The sequence below is a fragment of the Dendronephthya gigantea genome, unplaced genomic scaffold (assembly GCF_004324835.1).
Source record: "Dendronephthya gigantea isolate DGI-Jeju-01 unplaced genomic scaffold, DenGig_1.0 000038F, whole genome shotgun sequence".
Taxonomy (NCBI): domain Eukaryota; kingdom Metazoa; phylum Cnidaria; class Anthozoa; order Malacalcyonacea; family Nephtheidae; genus Dendronephthya; species Dendronephthya gigantea.
The window spans coordinates 685,781-706,034 of NW_021163048.1; the positions used below are offsets into that span (position 1 = coordinate 685,781).

Here is a 20,254-nt window from a genome sequence, read left to right on the forward strand (position 1 = left end):
CTAAGCGCAAAGCCGGATCCTATGAAACACGTTTACTCACATGCAAATTTATTACACATGCATCATGCATTAGCTATGTTCCTGGTGGCCAGAACTTAGTTAACTGTATAGAACGTTATGGTTGAAAACATTGTTGCGATGCCTCAATATGTAAATTAACTCTAATTCACATGCGGTACAATTTACATAAAGAGCTCGCAGTTGAACCTGCTAACCTATATATTTTCGTGTGAAATCACACGATGCCCTGCATGCACATTTTTTGACCACCAGGCTACTCTAACCTGTAACGATGATGTCGGGGAACATCGCTGCCGTTCGGTGTCGCATCTACCGCTTTTGGCGTCGTTTTGGCATCGCTTTGATTGGCGTCGTTTTGGTTCGTCGGTCGATCTCTCAACCTGAAATAGGATTAAGATAGAAATAAGCAAATCATATTTTTCATAACAGTAGAAGTTTTATAAAACTCGTTTAAAATGATGCAGAAAGCTAAAATTGTCTTGAACGGGGTAATTCAAGGTCACGGGGTATATGTAACAAAAGTTTGTGAACAAACTTCTAATTCTCAGCTATAGTCGTATTACATGCAGTTAGATGTAGTCAAAGTGTACATGTTCGAAATTCCTTCCTCTGTCTCAAAGTAGCCGGCCTTGGCATGTAGGAAAACAAAACACCCGATTATATGCATGCATTTTGTTGTATGTGGACCACAAACGACGTCTTTCAAGTAATGAATGCCTGTGGGATAACTGGGATTTCAATTATTTCTTTTCCTAGCTGAACACGACTATGAATTTTAATATTTCATTATCACCCGTCGTCGTTCCCTTAAAATACTAAGCCCCCCATTGTTCGCTCTATCTAAAAATGTTAATTTGCTCATACTTACATTTTATTATCAACGTTCATCGTCCGTTTGAAGTGACTTTTGACTCGCTAAATCTCAACACCTGAAATAAATCAAATGTAGTTTTTGTTATAACAACAGCTGGTGATTTTAAGAAGTTTGCTTAAAAGCTTAAAAATTAGCAGAAAAACATGCGTTGAAGTATATGTTCAGTTGAAAGACTGAGCGCATGCACGATGCATGAAGAACCGATCAAGGGTTTCAACTTATCCGGCCATGCATGCAGCACTTGTGAATCATACGGACAAAAAATATACATATTTTACCTGCTTATTACAGCAAGAAGTGCGGGGGAGCAGCTTTGGACTTGCTGTCCCTAAAATGCGAGTCATCTCAGGCAATTTCAGCCGTAACTTTGGCGTATTTCTTGCCACTAATCCACTTTACATTTCGTTTTTTTAGTTCGGCTCAGTTCTTAAACTCAACCTGAAAAGAATAAAGGCAACGTTGGTTCTCTGCTAAGGTCTTTAGAACTTAATTCAAAGATATAATTTGTTTGAAACCGGGGGGAAGGCTTGTGGCTTGTGGCTACGGGCTAGGATGCAGCTAGATTACGCCACGTCAAATTCTGTATAAATCCACATGTGATTTAGCGTATATTACCTTTTTCATTTCACCAATAAGTTCAGAGAAAAGCTAGTCGTGCCCTCTCTTCAAAGGCGAGTTATCTTGAGCCATTTCAGCCACAATTTATCGATCATCAGTCTTTTTCCCACGAATGTCATTCTCTGGTACTAGCATGGTACATTAGCAAGTCTCAGAATTCTGCCTGAAATGAATAAGGACGGCGTTAGTGTTATAGCCTTTCGAAGCCAACAGAAAGCGAAAAGAGACATAACACGTGGTGAAATGAGACCATTCGCCCAAACCTGTCTATGAAACAAGAAGATAATCGTGAATGAAAAAGGCATATTACCTGTTCTTACACCAATGACAGGGTGTCTCACCACGTTTCACCACGTGTTATGTCACGAGAGAGATATACTGACGAACTTCTCTTCGGTAAAAGGACGGGATCATTGATAATTTGGGTCGAAATTTCTGGGCTTAAAAGTGACTTGTCTTTATACCTCGAAGACCAGTGCCCAAATGATATCAGTGCAAGGTTGAATCAGCGGATACTTTATTTTACCTGCTCCTCGTGTTGGAAAATAAAGCTATGCTATTGGTTAAAGGCTCCGAGCTGACAGCTGAACAATGATTTTGATTGGATATGAATTAATATGATTAATTCTTCTCCTGAGCTAGGAAAGATTGGAATTTTGAATGCCTGCATGAGCAAATTGATGAAGCCTATTACAGTGAAATTAATTGTTTTTGTTAGCAAGAGGCACTTCACATGAACGTATTGAAATAAGGCCTAAGTATAATACGCATTTTGGTCGCGTCGAATGCAATTCAAACAATAGATAATGAGATGATAAACCTCATATACAGGGTGTCTCAAAAAAAACGCAACCACTTAAATATGCAAGGGGATATTAAAATTGTTCGGGTTTGCACCATAGTTCAGCTAAAATGACTTTTAGCGTTTTAAATGAAGGATTAAGAGCCATTTTCAATTCCCAGAGGTGCTTATCTATTGCGCTTTAGAGCGGTATTATTGTTCTTGCATATTTAAGTGTTGCGTCTTTTTTGAGACACCCTATAATGTAAGCTTGATTACCATTCATTAGTCATTATCTATTGTTTGAATGCATTCGACGCGACCAAAATGCGACGTATAACCTGACTCTGGTGGTGGTGTAGTCATCCCGACAATAGCATGTGCTTGTTCTGTTGCACAAAGACTTATTTCAATACTTTTAATACCACAAAATCATCTCACGCTTTGTTAAAATTTCGGGTATAACCAGGCTCATGTGAATTAACAGCCCCTAAACATCTTGTTTTGCGGCCGAATCCATAAAGAAAAATACAGTAGATAACAGTCATGCCCGACTAACCCGAGATTCATTAGGCATTGTTCAAGGGTACTTTTTTTGGGACACACTGTATTCCGAACAAAATAAGAGAACCCAAATATACAAGAAGTAGCTAATATTTCTTGTTGACTTGTAGACTAAAAAATATGCGCGATTTCTCATTTGCTGAAAGGTTAAAGACAATGACTAGTTAGCTGAAATACTGATATTCTATTGTTTTATGTAATAATATTAGCATATATTCTTGACAAATTTAACTCGAAATTGTAAGTTTATTAATTTATATAGAATTGTCATGGAAACAAAAATAGTACATACTTCATAACCAGAATTTCTGCTCATTTATTTTTCTCTTAAAATTACAATAAGCCCTTCAACCTTTTCCAAACGTGGATGACAGGCTTTTGAGTCATACACTTGGCCATATTAGTTAAAAGTCAAATGAATAGCTTACTAGCTGCACTGTGTTGTGTGTCAATTAGAGCAAGTCATTTGAAGCAATTATCAGTGGCTTTGTGTGGCAATTTAAAAGTGATTTAATCTGTACATAATATATGTTAGTGTTACAGCTGTTCCTTTCTTCTTTGTTGCATTTCATGATCCCGTATTTGTTGAACCACACATCCCTTAAATGATGTGAGCCTAACATCTATTTCACCTTCTTCTAGCTGAAAAGTAAAATAAATAATCGGGATAGTTAAATATATGTATGAAAAATATTTCACGTTAACATAACATAAGTTTCCCTTCATTAGAAATTAAACTGACATTGTTGTAAAATACTAATATGGTTGATTTCAATTTTGTTTTAAATTAATTACAAAAATTATACTTTCCATAATTAAAATGACATATTCTGTGTAATTTAGCATACAAAATAGGTGCTGTAGGTCTTCATTATGAGGAAAAATGTCATAAAAAATACATGAATGTGACAATAAAACACATCTATCCTTCAAAAGAGGTTAATTTTGCTTGTTCAAACATCTATAATGCTATTGACATGAATGCTCATAAGACTGCAAGACATGATTATATTTTTACCTCATTCCAAGAATATAGTTCATCATAACACTGTTTGGAAACACAAGTTCTCACACATTTCTCTTTATCAAGTCCTTTTTTTAATTGACATTCATCCACATTATGACACCTTTCCTCCTCTAAACGATACCGTCGTTCCTATAAAATAATCACATGTCATATAGTGTTAACAGAATTGTTTGAATATGTCTTTGGGGATGTTTTTCTCATGCTAACCAATATTGTATTTATGGAGATTTCCACATGGTGGTATAAAATGGAAGTTGTGGAAAAAAATGGTTTTTTCACTAGTTTCAAAATTTGTTTACAATTTTCAAGGTGGCACCTGAGAATGAAAACATTGTTCGTTTCAACGTTGAACAAACTTCCATTGAACCAACTCAACAAAGTTACCAAAATTGAGGGAAAATGTTTTCATACTTTCATCGAATGAGCACCGTTTTTACTTGCAATTACTTCTTTTAATAATGAATATGAGCCAGGATAGGAAATAAAAGAAATTTGGGCAGACGCTTCTGTAGTAATAACCCCTTAAAAAATTACTTACATTTCCACTCTTCTTGCGGTAGCTGTATCTCTTGAACTGAAATACACCAAAACTAGAAGCTATAAGAGTTAAAAATATACAAATAATTCCGATATTTGTCGATAAACATGCCATTCGTGTCAAATACTGCTGCCACCACCCGGTTCATCTAATTACACGGCTGGTTCAATGCACGGCTGACAACCGTATTTTTGCAAAGAGACTCATGATACAAACCATGTGAGATATCCTTTAATTTAGCACGAATCGAGAAGCGTTGCTATCCGAAGAACTCCACACCAATAACTGCGTTATAAAAGCAAAAGAGGGAGATGCACTACGCCCCCAGACCATTCCCAGATCTGCAGATCATGATGTATGACAATGTACATTGTACACCTTGTTAGGCAGGTTTTGCAGACCTTCACAAAAGCCACATAATTTCGCAAGTTTGAAAATTTTTAGAAATTCAAATAGAGAATTAAATAGTAAATAATGTTATTGTATTGTAATAATTGTATTATATACAATGTTAAATAAAATTAGCATTGACATATTGCTGTACCCTCAGAAGTCTATAGGCATGCTATATAGACCTATAGTTTTACAGTGTGAAAATGAACTTTTGCATTGGCAAGATTTTGACGAAGTACATTTGTACTACGGTAAAAACTTATTACTAGGCTCAAACAGTTTGTTGAATATGAACAAGATTATCTATCGATTATTTATGCAGGCCCCTATTTATTCATTATTATATGGTGTTAGTAAATATTGTGTTCTATTGTCAGAATACTGGAATAAACTAATCCTACACCGAGACAGCTATAAGCAGTAACGTCCTAAAATTTGATTTCATGTACAAAAGAAAGTCCAAGAAAAGCAGGAAACATCGTTGAGAAAATTGTGTTTTCCATAGTGTTTTCCCACTCTTTCCACGCAAAGGTTTTAAATAAAAGCAAGCGCATTTTAAAGCCTCTATAGAGGAGGGAGTTTTCGTTCAATTTCCATGCCTGGCCAAATAAGGGAAACATTTCGCAAATGTTGTTGCAAAAATTTTTCCACATTCATGCAGGTGGGCAAGCAGGAAAATATTTGAGGAAACATCGTGAATTACATTGTCGTGGGGTTTGATCATGTTAAGTTTGAATCTGATTTATGTTTCGTTTTGTATTTATTAAGCAGTACAAATATTCTGATATATGTCCCGATTTTTCTACATTCAAAACTTTAAATTTATGATGACGGTCTACTTTGTGAGCTTGAGGGATCCCAAGGTCTGACCTTTACACGATAGAACTTTGTGCCAGCGGTAACTTTGAATCGGTTATTGGCCTGCGTGTGAGATAAAGATGTGTTAGGGTGGCTATATAAGTAATGGGATAAAATAAAGGCCGTGTTACACAGTGCAACTAAGAACTTTTGTGCCTCCACGAATGTTTTCTTACATACATTTAGAAGATTCATTACTAATTTACATATTTCAAAAGTGGAATTGCATTGCAGACCAAACAGTTAATTAAATACGACTATACGAGATCCATATACCTTCTTGGCCTGACAATATTCCTTGTCCAAGATTTGTGCGTGAAATGTATGCCTAAACATTAATCATTAAACATTAGGCATATGAATTATTATATACTCGATTTGATTTTTAGATATCCACACAAAAGCAGAACATACCTTGATTTCAATTCTGTAAATTGTAAAAAGATTGAGATTAGTGGATAGGAAATCAATTCAGGATCAGATGCAGGGACGCCAAGGAAATGGGAGGGCAGAGAAGAAGTTTACAAGAAATTTGAACCGATTATTAAACGAAATCCAAAACCACATGTAAAAGTTAAATTATTATTTTTTCGCTATCTTTTCATATTTTTTTAACAGGAAAACTTTGCCTGATTGAAGTGAAACTGTTCTCACTCATGCATCATAGGTCTTGATCCTAGAAGCTAACTGTAGTGTGTATGACAGGAAGTATACGAACAGTAAACATTTCATACAAACTGCATGAACAGACTTACCTGGTAAATCAATATTAACCAACGAGTCAGGATGAACAAAATAAAGCGTTTCCCCTTCGCTTCTGATCATGTAGAGTTCATATGGATCGTTATAATAAACTTCAACGATATCACCTTTCTGAAGACTGCAATGAAAAAGAAGGAAAATACTGTTCTTAAAGTAGTCCTTCTATAGCTAATAATATTCTTGTACGTTTGCATGGTGACAATCGATAAGTAATTAAGCTTGTAGGTACACCACGTAAGTATATAATACTGCAAAGCTTTCGGTCCGTTAACCCGGGCCTTTACCGGGTATTGCACTGATGAAGGCCCGGGTTAACGGACCGAAAGCTTTGCAGTATTATATACTTACGTGGTGTACCTACAAGCTTAATTACTTAGTCCTTCTATAGTTAATAAGTAGTTAAGAAACTTACTCTTTGGAAACAACTTGAGAGCTACGAGGCTTCTGTTGCAAAAGTTTCTAGAAAATATATTGATATAAAGTTTTTTGGCAATGAAAACAATATAGGGTTTGCAAACACTAATTTTTATAAAGGAAAGGTGATTTTGGGGTAGTAATTTAGCATGCATCAGTGCTCAGATCGCCTGGTCAATAAATTGCTTAAATTACAAAAATAATGTTTGATATTATAGATGTAATAGTTTATAAAACAATTGCTTGGTATACACTGGACTCACTAGTTGATCCTGAAGAGCAATGCATTCCTTGCATTTTTCGTCCAGTGACTAAAAAATAATTTAAAACCAAACATGAGTACTTCACGAGATATAGCTATATTAGAATTTTTCTATATGTAATTTTCCCCCACTCAATTATAGGCCCTGATTTAAAGGTTAGTTAGTAGCCTCGACAAGTAAATGAAACAAGTTTTCCAACCAGTTTCCAACCTGTTGTAATTCAACAAACAATAGCTTTTCATCACAATCTAAATATAAAAGATAAATGAGGGCACTTGGGAAGGGGAGAGGGGTTGCGGATAAACTAAAGTAGACAAAGGAAAAAAAATTATGTACTTCGTTACACAATGCTTAGAAATCATGGCGATAACGTGACAGAAGAGACAAAAACGAGGGTATAGAACAACAATCAAGATAAAAAATATTACACGAAATAAAATTTTTGGCAAAAATAGCTTGAAAACGAGGCGGGCAATATGATCTATTATCAGTTTAGTAGTTTCCAAATTCAAGATGTGTTTTTTGTTCGTCGCAAAAATTGTCGATATTAAATCAGAGTAAGTTTCCAACAAGTGTGACACCGGCTAATCAACGCCCGGAGGGGACCCCTTGATCAAAATATAAATGATATTGCTCAAACTATAATTTCTCAGCTGTAATTCCTCAAACGAAATATGCAGTCCATGAAGAATGATGCTTCCCGTTAGAATCATACCTGGACCAGATTTCAGACGATCCCTCAATAAACTATTCTCCTATGGACATAAGAAAGCGCGTAGCAGAAAAATGAGTTAAACAAGTTCAGTGTAGTCGTTCTCCACGCGAACATTTAAACATATATGCATAGTTCACAAATGTACCATCAACCAATCATACCTCTTCCAAGAGTTTTATTCTCTTATTAAGACGGGCTTCTACCAGTTCACTAATGATTTGCCTAAATTGAAAAAAAATGCAAATAAGATAGGAAAACTGCGTGGAAAGAAAATCATTTACGGTAATTTATAAAACTTTTCAAAACGAAGTATCGCAGTGGCTACAGTGGTGATTTAAATTATGCACCTCAGACATCATTTAGCAATAGTCAAGAGATGGCAGTGTTACTAGACCATACGGATCAATCGTTAATTGTAGAATAAGAGTCATTAGGTTTAGACAGGCTACTGGAGATGTTGTTAGTCACAAGCAGGTGTTAAACAAAATGGCCAAAATTATGGAGGCTGTTGAAAAGCCTTCTAGTTTGCAAACGCGACTGTCACCACCCTAAAACCCATGCCGCCTATCGGAACTATACGGTGGAGGGGAAATGATAAAAACCTCACCCAGAACCAGATCCTGAAGAGTCTGTTTCCCATTTTTGTCTCTCTGTTTCAAGCATTAATGCACTTTCTTTTCTCTCATGTTCTAACTTTTCATTAAACTGTCGTTCCTTTTCCTCCAAATGTATTTGTGTTTCCATAATATATCTTTCCATTTCCTTCTTCATCTTATCAATCTCAATTTGTGCTTCCACAATTTTTCTTGCATATTCTTCACTCCCCTGACGCAACGTCTCCTTTTCATTAAACAATACTTGAAGTTTCTCGTCCTTTTTCTCTTGTGAAAGTTTGAAAGAGGTTAACTGTTCGTCGGCTTTCTTTAAAGCGTTCTCCTTTTCCTTCATAACACGACCAATAGCACTGTTGAAACGTATTTGCTGCTCAGCTTCAAAAGTCTCTTTTGCAGACTCTAATTCAGTTGCATATTGTTTTTGCCGTTCAAGATCATTACGATATCTCATTTCTTTCTCCGAAAAACTTGTATCTCTCGCCTCAATTTCTTTTCTCAATGATTCATTTTCAGAATTTAGACTTGATATTTTCTTTTTCATCGCATCAAGACTGTTAGTCAACTCCTTGAGACTTTTACTATCATTTTCCGCTGCCAGTAATCTAAGTCTTTCGTTTAGTTTGAACTCTTCACAAACAAACAATCGTTCATTAACATAGTTCTTCACACTCTCGTCCCAAGACGTTGTAGTTTCCCTTAATTGCTGCAGTTCGCTACGTAAAGTATTAATACTCGTAAGTAATCTTTCTTTAATGGCTATATTAGATGATAATATGTCATGACGTTCCATGGTTTGTGTGGTTACACTTATCCTCTCCATTTCATTCGATTTACCTATTACTTTAGTTCTATTATCCATTTTACCATCCATTTCATCAAGTGAGGACTTCATTACAAACTCGTTGACCGAAGGCAAATCGTTGCAGCTTAATGATTTACCAAACGTTATTATCCGAACGTCTTCGCCCGGTTTGTTCCGTATTGATTGTTTATCAAATATATTAGGAACGAGGTTTCTGAGTTCTTGTAGATCAGCACAAGTCAGAGGAGGAAGATCATTATCAAAATCTTCAGGAATGGGCTGTAATAAAAAGAAGTCTATGAGATCAGTTCATGTGTGAACTTACTCATTGATCTGACGAAATCCGATTCGAGATGCAAGGTTACCTGAACAACCCGTTAACAAACGTGATGTGAATACATGGCCGAGTACAGAATATGCAGATTTAGCTTGCATGGGCGCATCTCGCAATTTTTTTGTCTTTCACGTTGTCTTTGACGCTCACATCCTCATGCCAAGAAGTCAGATATGGTCCCACGTACATTCATTTCCAAGTACCAAGGGTACACAAAATGCAATATCTTATCTTCATATACGCATTTTATATATCTTTTTATAAATGTCAGCGGCGCAGGTCATTGTTTGACCCTAGCAAACTGACACCACACAAATGACCCCGAACTAAAATACATTTCTTGACGAACACTTACAACAAATTGTGTCGGCATGTCATCAATTCCAGTGAAAAGATTCTTAAGAAAATGGTTGCCTAAACGTTTTTGAAAAAAAGTTCTTTAAGGATTTTAATTTAAAAAAGTTTTAGTAAAACATTAAACAGGTATATTAAACACGGATTTACCAACGAAGTCCAAGTAATCCTGACGGCTGGCGATCTCTTGTTTATAAACTCCATTTGATTGTTGGGAAACATCTTTGGCCCACTGATAAAACAAACAGTTAAAAACATAACATGTCGGCTTATAAATTAATCAAATTTTCAATTTTCACAACACGCGTACACGGTCATTAGTTTACCTTTGAAAACTGCGATGAAAATTCGCGCCTTCGTACAACTTCTTTAACAGTCATAGCGTAAATACGAGGAGCATCTTTAATTTGTTCCAAAATTTCCACGCTATAATAATCAAGAAGCAAGTGATGAACGCCTGTTTTTGAGAGCTTACTCATGCTCAAACTCATCGAGGAAGATCTGAATCACTTTATTAAAAATGCTTTGTTATGTACTGTACATTACTAACATAATATTTGAACTAGATCTTCGCATCGAGGTAGATTTTAGCCGTTGTTGAGGCTTGATTTTATTGGACACATTACCGTTTTTTCATCCGCTTCATGCTTTCATGATACATCACCAACTTGTTGTCACAATCACAAATATTTTTTTCGATCATCATCACCCACCTTTAACAACGCAAGATTTGTCGATTAGATCAGGTCCCGTGTGTGCCTTTGTGACCAGACCTAAGACTGTCTGTGCTGTGCTATGTTATACCCAGGGCTTACATCGAAATTAAAATAAGTTAAAAAACCTCCTAATTCCACAAGTTAAATCACTACCTGAGGCGGGCGTGCAAGTTGACAGAAAGCTCGTCTTTTGCTTTGGCGCATTTCCTTCGAATATCTCTATAAGCGCAAAATATTGAGATATAACAGAATAATGGTAAATGGGGAAAGTTATTCACGATGATCAAAAGAAATGCAAACTACAGTTTCCTCTTTCCAAACTTTTAACGACTGTTTTTATAAATCTTTTTTTTTTACACCAACAGAGGTCGAATAGACGGGGATATTGGTAAACGTTTTGTAATCACAATTATCACATGCACCATACTTTCAAATTCGGTATATTAAAACAAATGAGGACAAGTTAAAATTACAACACAATCAGTAAAATATCAATGAAGTATTCACGCGTTCACCGGGATTAGACTATTATTTGAAAGTTTGTATCACCTTAATTGTGTATGGTTGTGCATCATGAGCGACAGTTGAGCCTGATGACTGGAACAAAGATCTGGTAAAACAGAAGGATCTCCGATATTCTGTGCACGCACTTGGTTTTGAGAAAATCCCTGAACAAGAAGAAAACAACATTTTAATTAAACTTTCTCTTTCGCAGTTGGCCATTTATGACAAATTTAATTATTACGTCAGGGCTTTATATCAATTGTATGCGCACGCACGTAATTAAGCAAGATACGTCATTCAATGGCGGCTACTTTTGTGATGTCATTTGATTAAGTCAAAATCGTTTCTTCAATCAATTAGGGATGACTTACACGCAAATCGCGACTTTTTGCCGTAATTACGTAATATTATGAACTCAAAGTTTAAAGTAAGAAAAAACTGGCTACGGGCTCGACTGTGTTGTGTATGACATGCTTGGATCAGGGCTGCCTATGCTAGAACTAGTGCCGTTTTTCAAACTTGGAATTGAAAGAAAACTCACCTGTGCCATATCAGATTGTTCCTGGCCCAGTGAATTAGCTTTATCACAAAGGTGCGACAGCATACTCAATCGTTCTTCTAAACCACCAATTTCTTTGATGTTCTTGTTCGAAACATCTCCTGGAAACGATTGAGAAACCAGGTGATGAACAAAGACACAGGTTACATTGGAAAAACAAAGACAAATGACATGTTTGGTACATTATACAAGGTCGACCTGCGGTCTGGATGATTTCTGAAGTGAAAAACTTTACAAGGTGGATATAAAGTTTTGAAGAAGATGAAAAGTTTTTGTTGACTCATTCATGGAAGCATATCACTCAATTGGTCTGCATATCCATGTTACATAATTGTGTTTTCTTGTTGTGAGAAAATGTCCAAGTGAAAATTTCCCATACCAAGTACATGCTCCTGGTCATTCTTTATCTCAACTAATGAAGAGTTTTGAAACTGTCCCAAAGCATCAATACACTGACGGACCATGTCTTCAAGACTGTTTCTCTCATCCTAAGTAAAAATGCATGACAAAGGTTTTGTATCACTAGGCTATATATACAATTTTAATTAACTGTTAACCAACTCTCAACAGTAAGGATGGGTGCATTTGTGTTCACCGATCATGACAGATGTACATACTTATAATAACATTAAAGCTTACTTGAGCATTTATCCAATCCAAAAGAGTGGGTACACCATCTGTAGATATGAGTGATTTCATATCATCTTTTATCAGACAAAGAAACACCGGAAGCTTGGAAAGTTGATCAATAACATCTTGAAAACTAAATAGAACAGTAAAATTCACTTGAAATAGATCACTTGAAATATATAATACTTCGCAAGAATTCCCCTTTTCTGTTGTCTTTTATGCACTTTTATGAGTGGAGGGAATGAGAGGGGGAAATGGATTCTATGTAACTGCAATGTGTTTTTAGTTAATCCTTTCTGAAGTGTCTAATAATAATTACTGTCATGACATAAAAAAATATATGAAACGAAGATTAAAGAGATCAATCTCACCTGTCAAGCAGTGATCTATATTCAGGAATAATCTTCAAAAAATCTGTATAATTTTGTTCTAGGATGCTTCCCCTGGTTTCAAATTTGCTGTAGAAGACATTAGGGTAAACAAATTTTAAGACCTGTTTACCCCAGATTACTATTCTTGGGGCATGCTATTCAAATCTTGGCATATGCGATGAGATAAACAAACATGCAAACATCGGATTATTATTTCGGCCAAAAATTTGGCATGAGAACATGTTTTTATTTTTCACAATTCCATACAACTAAATGTTCTAAGAAATTACAATACACAGTACAAGATTCACTCAATGTCATAAATAGTTCTCCAATACCTTGCAATACTCTCTAAGTTTGCAACCACAGCCAGCCATCCTTGTCTTTGAAGATGCTGTTCATTAATAAGGGTAACACAACTTTGCAATAATTCAGCACCCATATCCTGGAACCTCTAAAAATGATAATATACAAATGAAATATATAAATAATCCTAATATGCGAAACTGGAAACATGCATTTAGGTGGCTATGTATCTTAGCTGAACCAGTTTGTAATATGCAAAAAGCAGAATGTTATTATATCATTTTTGCAAATTGACATACCATGGCTAGCTTTGCCCTGGATACAAGAGTCTCATATGTGGGAGGTAACAACAGCGACTTTTCCACTTCTTCCTTAAGTGACATTTCTGAACAAAATTGACAGTGATATAGACATATAGTCAAGTATAACATTGCATGTGTAAACAGTGTAAACAGATTTCTATACAGAATAAAACAAATTGAAAATTTGGAAACAAATCAAAACTTTCAAAAAAAAACATACAATAAGATTAGAGATTTTACCTGATCCTAAGTTCAAACTTGGAGAAGGTGGCATTGGTGACTCAATAGTTGTTTTGCTAAATAGGAATATTGGATTGTGTTCCTAGAAAAAAAGGAAGTCATAAGGGAACAATTAGGGCAGTATAATAGATTGTTTAGCGTACAATGCTTTAGTTACAGTAGTTGATTATCAAGATCAATTTAGAACAAAAAAGCAAAAAGAATTGGCAAGGTTTTCTTACAAAATCATTTCTAAGCAGAGAGATATTGCAACTCAAAGTTGCTTGATAATCAACTACCGTCACACATTGAACACTTGAAAATTGACAGCTAAACAGGAAAGGTCTATTGGGAAGGTGTTTATTCCCATATTCAGTTCTGCCCAACGGATTTCTTTTGTAAGTGCAATAGCATACAATAGAAATCTTTCAGGCAAAGCTGAATATACATATGACTAAATACCCCCCCAATTATCATCCGATGAATTCCCTGAGCACAATGACCTGTATATAGTAGAAAATTAGTTCTTTTGGACCCAAGGTCAATGTGTGATTCCAAGAACTTAGGTTGCAAATTTAGGTCCTAGAGAACCACATACGATCACTTTTAGAGTTGTAGGTGAATTGTATTTAAATCCATGTTTATCATTAAAACCAGTAAATCATGGAGAATAATGGCAAATAAGAAGCCATTGAGTTATTGGTCAGCATGCATGTGAGATCTATATTTTCCATCACTTACTGAGGCTTGCGTGCAGATATGCTACTATTTTGAGTACAATTTTGTGATCAATAGGCCCTTTGAATTTACTCTTTTTGATATTTACTTACTGTTCCTGCACTTGAGTAATTACAAATACGATTTTTGGGATCCAGTGCTTCTCCTCCTTGCATTATTAATACTTGTTTCTCCAATGGGATCATGAAAGTTGATGTTATGGATTTCATTAATTCTTCAACACTACATATCAAATGAAGAGCAACTAGTTAGCTTAATCTTACGAACCCTAATGCTCTAAATACCAGTGCTATGGTGCCTATGCACAATGCACTTTAGCACTAAATTAACACAATATTCCATGGAGCATTCCCATGGAAGGTCAAGTTACAAACCTATAAAATGCAATTTACAATCTCATTTTACACATTATATTAGCCAAATGATCAGAGTTGATGGTTCTCAACAAAAGGAATTTGCAATTGAAAATTTAATGTGTTAATACCAATAGAGGCTGAATGGCTGCCTGGATACAATATGGACTTTTTGAAGAATTTTGAAATATGGTAATGCTGATGTAATCTACACTAATGCTGACACTGTACATTGCTGAGGATCCTGAATAATTAGCCTTTTCTTATTCAAAGATGACCTGGTTGGCTTGCCAGCCATCAGTTTAATACCCAGACTGTATATAATCACAAGTACCAAATATTTGTTAAGTCATGACAAAACTTACTAAACTCTAATTTCTAACTAGAATACTTTCAATATTTTCTTTTATTAAATTATGTTCACATGTTCAAGAAACAAGGCCATGAACCTTCAAAGAGAATCTTCAATAGTTATACAAGCTGGAACACTGTCATATACTTTCAGTTTAACAGGATAAAAAGACAACAGGTGCTGAATAAGAATAATTTGGGCCTTACCTTTCCATCGCTAATTCCATTTCAAAAGTCAGCATAGCTCCAGTATCAACCAGAAATACATACAGCATTGTTACTCGACTTTATACGAAGAATGTTTACACCTCTTCAAATTATGTACGATTATTCAAACATTTCTATGGCGCATATAGATTTGTCGTCTCGATATTTGTCCGCGAAATCTCCGTTGAATTGTGTGTTCCAAGCGTGGGGAAAATAATAAGTGCATCGCCCTTAACACGTCCAAAGCGTATCTTTACCGCACTTTACACAACGTATTCTGTTTCGTTCAGAATTAAGGCCATAAAATGATGATTCATGCTACATTATGTACCGTTTTTGTTGACTTCCGTCGTAATACTAAAATTTCACACTATCTAAATCACTGAGCTATAATATAATTCCTGGAGGACCGGCTCCTAATGTTTTGAAATACAAAAAGTGAAGCAAAAAACATGGCGGATTTTGGCCTTTGCTGACGCCAGATTGACGCCACTGGTTCTTATTTGCAATGGTAGTTACCACTGACCAACCGCGATCCAAAGCATGAAAAAATGCGAGCACCCTCCTGGTTTTCGATAAAAACAGGATTTTGTTTTTACGAAATTTTTTGTTTTTGAACAAAAACATGGATTTTTTTCCTTTTTTGCTGGTTCTTTTCAACTTCAACAAAGAAGCAGCTATTTGCTCTGCTTGTTCCTACCGCAATTTACTCATTAAAGAGGAAATTTTTGGCGATTTGCACTCAGGTAAGAGTTTTAAAAAGGCTTTCGCAATTTTGATGTTTGAACTCTGAACGTCAAGTAAAAAATATAGCTTCGTAGTTCGACGGCTATGAAAGATCTGAAAACAGAAATGATAAATTTACTAACATTTAATTTGTTTAACTAAACATATTTCTATTAATATTTGTTTATCCATTATATTTTACACTGATTTAAAAGCCAAAACTAAGGTCTAACCAGATCAATCATCAATGTGTCTATAACCCATCTTTTCATGAAAAATCATACAAGATATATTAGATCAAAGTATATAAAAGATGCAATAGGAACAAAAATATAATCTGAAGGAGCAAGGTCTGAGAATAACTTGCCTAAATTCACTCACACTTCCAACTGAGGCATCATCATGGCCTCAGTGGCTGACACTAAATTATCTGTACTAATTTTGTCAACACTTACAGGGTGTATTATACATACAGTTAATCTCTGACATATCTTTCTTTTTGCAGGGATAACATAGGGTTTGGTAGATCAAGTGGAGGCATGTTATGCAAAATTCTGGAGAATTAAATTGAGACAACCATACTATTATACCCATGAACTACACACATTCTTAAATACAGAAACTGTTTTATTATTTTTACAACTTACAATGTTTTATTAAAAGAAAATAAATATTACAATTGGTAAGCCTTTGTTTATTTCATTTCCAAAGAACCTTTCCAGTCATTGCAGGCTAATCTGACAGAAGCTGGTAAGTGGTAAGCCCCTTTTGCATATAATCAATAATAATTACCATGGCTATCTTGGCCTATAAACATCCCTGGTTCTAATCTTCCTTAATGCAGCCTCTGCATTATCATTTGCAAATATAGAAAAGCATATGACCTGCACAGGGGCCATAATTATTGGTTTTATACCATGGAAAGAGCATAGCTTGTGCAGTCAGACAATTATAGTGTTGACCACTGCATGGTGCTGACTCCTGGAAGCTTTCAATTTAATAGTTCATCCTTATAGGTTTAAGCTAATAAGCTCATCAATATACATGATATATGCTGATATAGTTCAGTACAGAAAAACTATTTCTTCTGGCTAATGAAATCCAGCTAAACAAATAGGCAGGCTACCCTTGGTTGAAATTGCACATCTTCATCCTCCCAATGATTCTTAGCCTCTGTTTCTTTGGACTTGAATTTACATTATGTTACCTTTTAGCGTTCTTTGGAAGAAAATGCCTGTAATATATGTATGTAATATGTAAAATAAATTACTTCCAAACTATAGGGTAATCTTTTTAGTAGTTGTTCAAACTTCAAACTATACATTTGACTTCTCGTGCCGCCGTCTTTTGGTCAAATATTAAATATATAAGCAACGACATCTATCTAAAGACTGTTAACGAAAAAAAATGGTGAAATTTTATCGAAAAAATGAAATTTATGAATAATATATTTACCTGTCAGTCAACTGCATTTTCGTTTCGGCAAATTTCTTGAAGTTTTATTATATATCTGGTATTTGTTTCCTGTTTTTGACAGAAGTAACGTGTACGACTTTCATATCTTCACAAAAACGTCGAACGATATCTGATCAAAAAGTTTTCAGTTCAAAAATATTGACTGACGTTTAAATTTTTTTCGGAAAATATAATAATGAGAACTGAAATACTGAATACTATTTTTAACAAAAACCAGGGGGGAGTGCATTTGTAGCGGGCTCAGAATTGAGCCTTGGTCAGTGGTAACTACCATGGCGAATAGGAACCAGTGGCGTCAATCTGGCGTCAGCAAACGCCGAAATCCGCCATGTTTTTTGCTTCACTTTTTGGTCGCGAGCCGGTCCTCCAGGAATTATATTATAGCTCAGTGATCTAAATACATAACAAAAACGCGCTTTAATTTCTTTTTTGAAGGCTTGAAGCCCGTCTATTGACAGGCAACAGGCCCGCATGAAGCTGCTTCGCCCGCACAAAGATCCAGGTAAGAAATGAACAAATAAACGATTTAGATGCTTGTTTTCCACTAACAGAGAGCTCTGAAACAAAAGTAAAATGTCGCGTCACGTGAAAATTATCGTCAGTAGAAAACTGGCCTAGGGGTGTAAAAGTGCCCAAGAAAGGCAGCCATCTTACTGGCAAGTGTTAATTGTGTGTATTTGACATTAGACATTACGTCTGCTTTCCAACCTCTTTGCTTTCATGCCATTGACCTGTAAATGACTATAGAAGGTAAATGTCCAATTTCAGGGCATTTATTAATTAATGTGGTCTTGAGAAACTATCTACACACGTTGAAAATGTATACTACAGTCAGACCATGACATAAGCGATGGTATATCCCATGATCGTTACACAGAATGGCCGGTATTGATTCAAGAAATTTAAAACCTGAGAAAATCTTTTCACGCTGCCCTGACTGAAAGCAATTCTTAGGGTCACACCCTGGAGGTATACCACGCACTAATATGTCAAGGAAATCTTTAGTAGCTTGACAGAGCCGCATCATACAGCAAAAGTATATTGCGGCTTCCAACATTTCTTACTCCTTTTCTGGAATACGTGTTGTGGAAAAATTACCGTACCACAATACTTGCTTTCCGGGAATTACGTAGAAAAACTATTCTAATTCATATATATATATATACTAGACGTTCTTATCAGAAGGAAAAATTGCTGCCGAAGATCTGAATTAAAAATCTTTACAATATAATCATATAACCAGGGAGCAGCGTGGGAGCGTCTTCAAACAACTTAGTATCAAATGTTGTATAACAACTGCCTAAAATAGACAAAACACTTCTCAAAAGTGCTAAGTTAAAAATCTTTATTTAAATGTTCAGATGAATTTTATGGATAACAGTTTTATTCAGAAACAAGGGCAACAGTGTGACAATGAGGGCACAATAACAAGATTCATGAACATAGCTTAACTTAACTGGAGTGGAAAAAGAACCAGCAGCATACAGTTAATCATACTTGATTATATATGATTATAAGGAAAACTTTGATATGTAAACATTTGAACAAATATATAATTTATTACAAAATATAGCAAATTCAATATAACAACTATAAAACTGCTATAGGCAAGATAAAACTGACTAAGAAGTTACAGATCTATGATGCTTAAGTATTAATTGATAAGCTTTCCTGATATTCAATAGATTAACAATATATATTATGTAAATATATCCCCCGCTAACTCGAACTCTCAAGAAAAACTGTTCGGGTTACCGGGGGTTCGAGTTAACCAGGGTTGGTGTCAGATTACGTTTATATTTACATACATGACAGGCTGAGGTGAAAGTTAATTATACTTTCTACATTCTAATAATGTAGTAAATTTGGGCATAATTTAATTTGCATTTTCTAAACACTTTGATTCGTTTTGTAATTACTGTAGTTTACTCTGTTATTTTTGTTTCATGTCCATTGATGCATTGAAGGTAACAAGGTATACACCATGCACCTTTATTTAACTAAGGTCTGCATGTATCATAGGTCAAACTTGCTCTAATTCACCCTGGCAAACATTAATTGCAGTACCTGGTAGCATTATGTGAATTGCACATGATTTTATCATCTAGACATCTACAAATATTGAGGAAAGATATCATTCATAAAATACTGGTGGATTCATAAAATATGTACAATTACCCTCTCATGGTTTACTGAAACTGTTTGTGTCTCAACTCTCAAGTATTGGTGTCTGTAATTTGTAAATACTATTTACTCTCTCAGACTCTCAATGGGACTTGCCGCATAAAATTGTGTTCAGTTGTCTCTAACTAACATGTACAATGATTGGGCTAATCCTTTGTGTCCCTCCAGTATATGTTGAGCCTCATGGGCAAAGTCATGCTGATGACTTTAGGGTTTTAAAAAACGGGCAGATCAGCTATCTGTAGTTGTTATGACAAAACACAGCTGATATGGCGACTTATTAAATGAACATAATTGTACTGGTACAGTCTAGAACTAAGTGTCAGTTCAGAGCTTTTACAATTACATACATTTTTCTTCCTTTGATATACTAACATATGTTGGTACCTAAGTTTTCCACAGACAAAAAATCTACACCTGACGGTAAGACTATAAAGCCCCTATTAAGAGCTTGTATGTACATTTTGTCCCCTTTGTAATAAGACATTATTAAATGTAATCTTCGACCACGACGATAAGGGAAAATTTCGGGCCGTAAGAAGCGCCGATAAACTCATAAAAGCACATTGTTTGCCTCTCGAGTAAATACTAAAAAGTTCATCACCTTGATGGAAATCGGCAGAAAGGAAAAAACCATACTTACTTGGCAGTTTGCATTCGCACTCCAGCTCATCAATATT

At 35.3% G+C, this 20,254-nt stretch overlaps 2 protein-coding genes across 2 annotated transcripts; both read right to left on the reverse strand.

Moving 5' to 3' along the window:
* Positions 1-3,154: 3,154 nt before the first annotated feature.
* Positions 3,155-4,575, reverse strand: LOC114526423. The gene is made up of 3 exons (XM_028548019.1): positions 4,424-4,575; positions 3,877-4,014; positions 3,155-3,500 (listed from the first exon to the last, which is right to left on the reverse strand). Exons 1-3 carry the CDS (start codon positions 4,535-4,537, stop codon positions 3,396-3,398), a joined length of 357 nt encoding a protein of 118 aa, XP_028403820.1. The 5' UTR covers positions 4,538-4,575; the 3' UTR covers positions 3,155-3,395.
* A 333-nt stretch (positions 4,576-4,908) lies between these two features.
* LOC114526354 (RB1-inducible coiled-coil protein 1-like) lies at positions 4,909-15,562 on the reverse strand. The gene is made up of 25 exons (XM_028547939.1): positions 15,189-15,562; positions 14,370-14,499; positions 13,561-13,642; positions 13,318-13,403; positions 13,051-13,166; positions 12,713-12,799; positions 12,351-12,474; positions 12,091-12,199; positions 11,694-11,812; positions 11,198-11,316; positions 10,802-10,867; positions 10,559-10,645; positions 10,259-10,358; positions 10,083-10,164; positions 9,934-9,992; positions 8,436-9,523; positions 7,990-8,050; positions 7,829-7,868; positions 7,324-7,361; positions 7,114-7,161; positions 6,849-6,895; positions 6,430-6,554; positions 6,089-6,101; positions 5,951-6,002; positions 4,909-5,737 (listed from the first exon to the last, which is right to left on the reverse strand). The coding sequence occupies exons 1-25, from the start codon at positions 15,254-15,256 to the stop codon at positions 5,639-5,641; spliced, it is 3,045 nt and encodes a 1,014-aa protein (XP_028403740.1). The 5' UTR covers positions 15,257-15,562; the 3' UTR covers positions 4,909-5,638.
* Between the last annotated feature and the right edge of the window lie 4,692 nt (positions 15,563-20,254).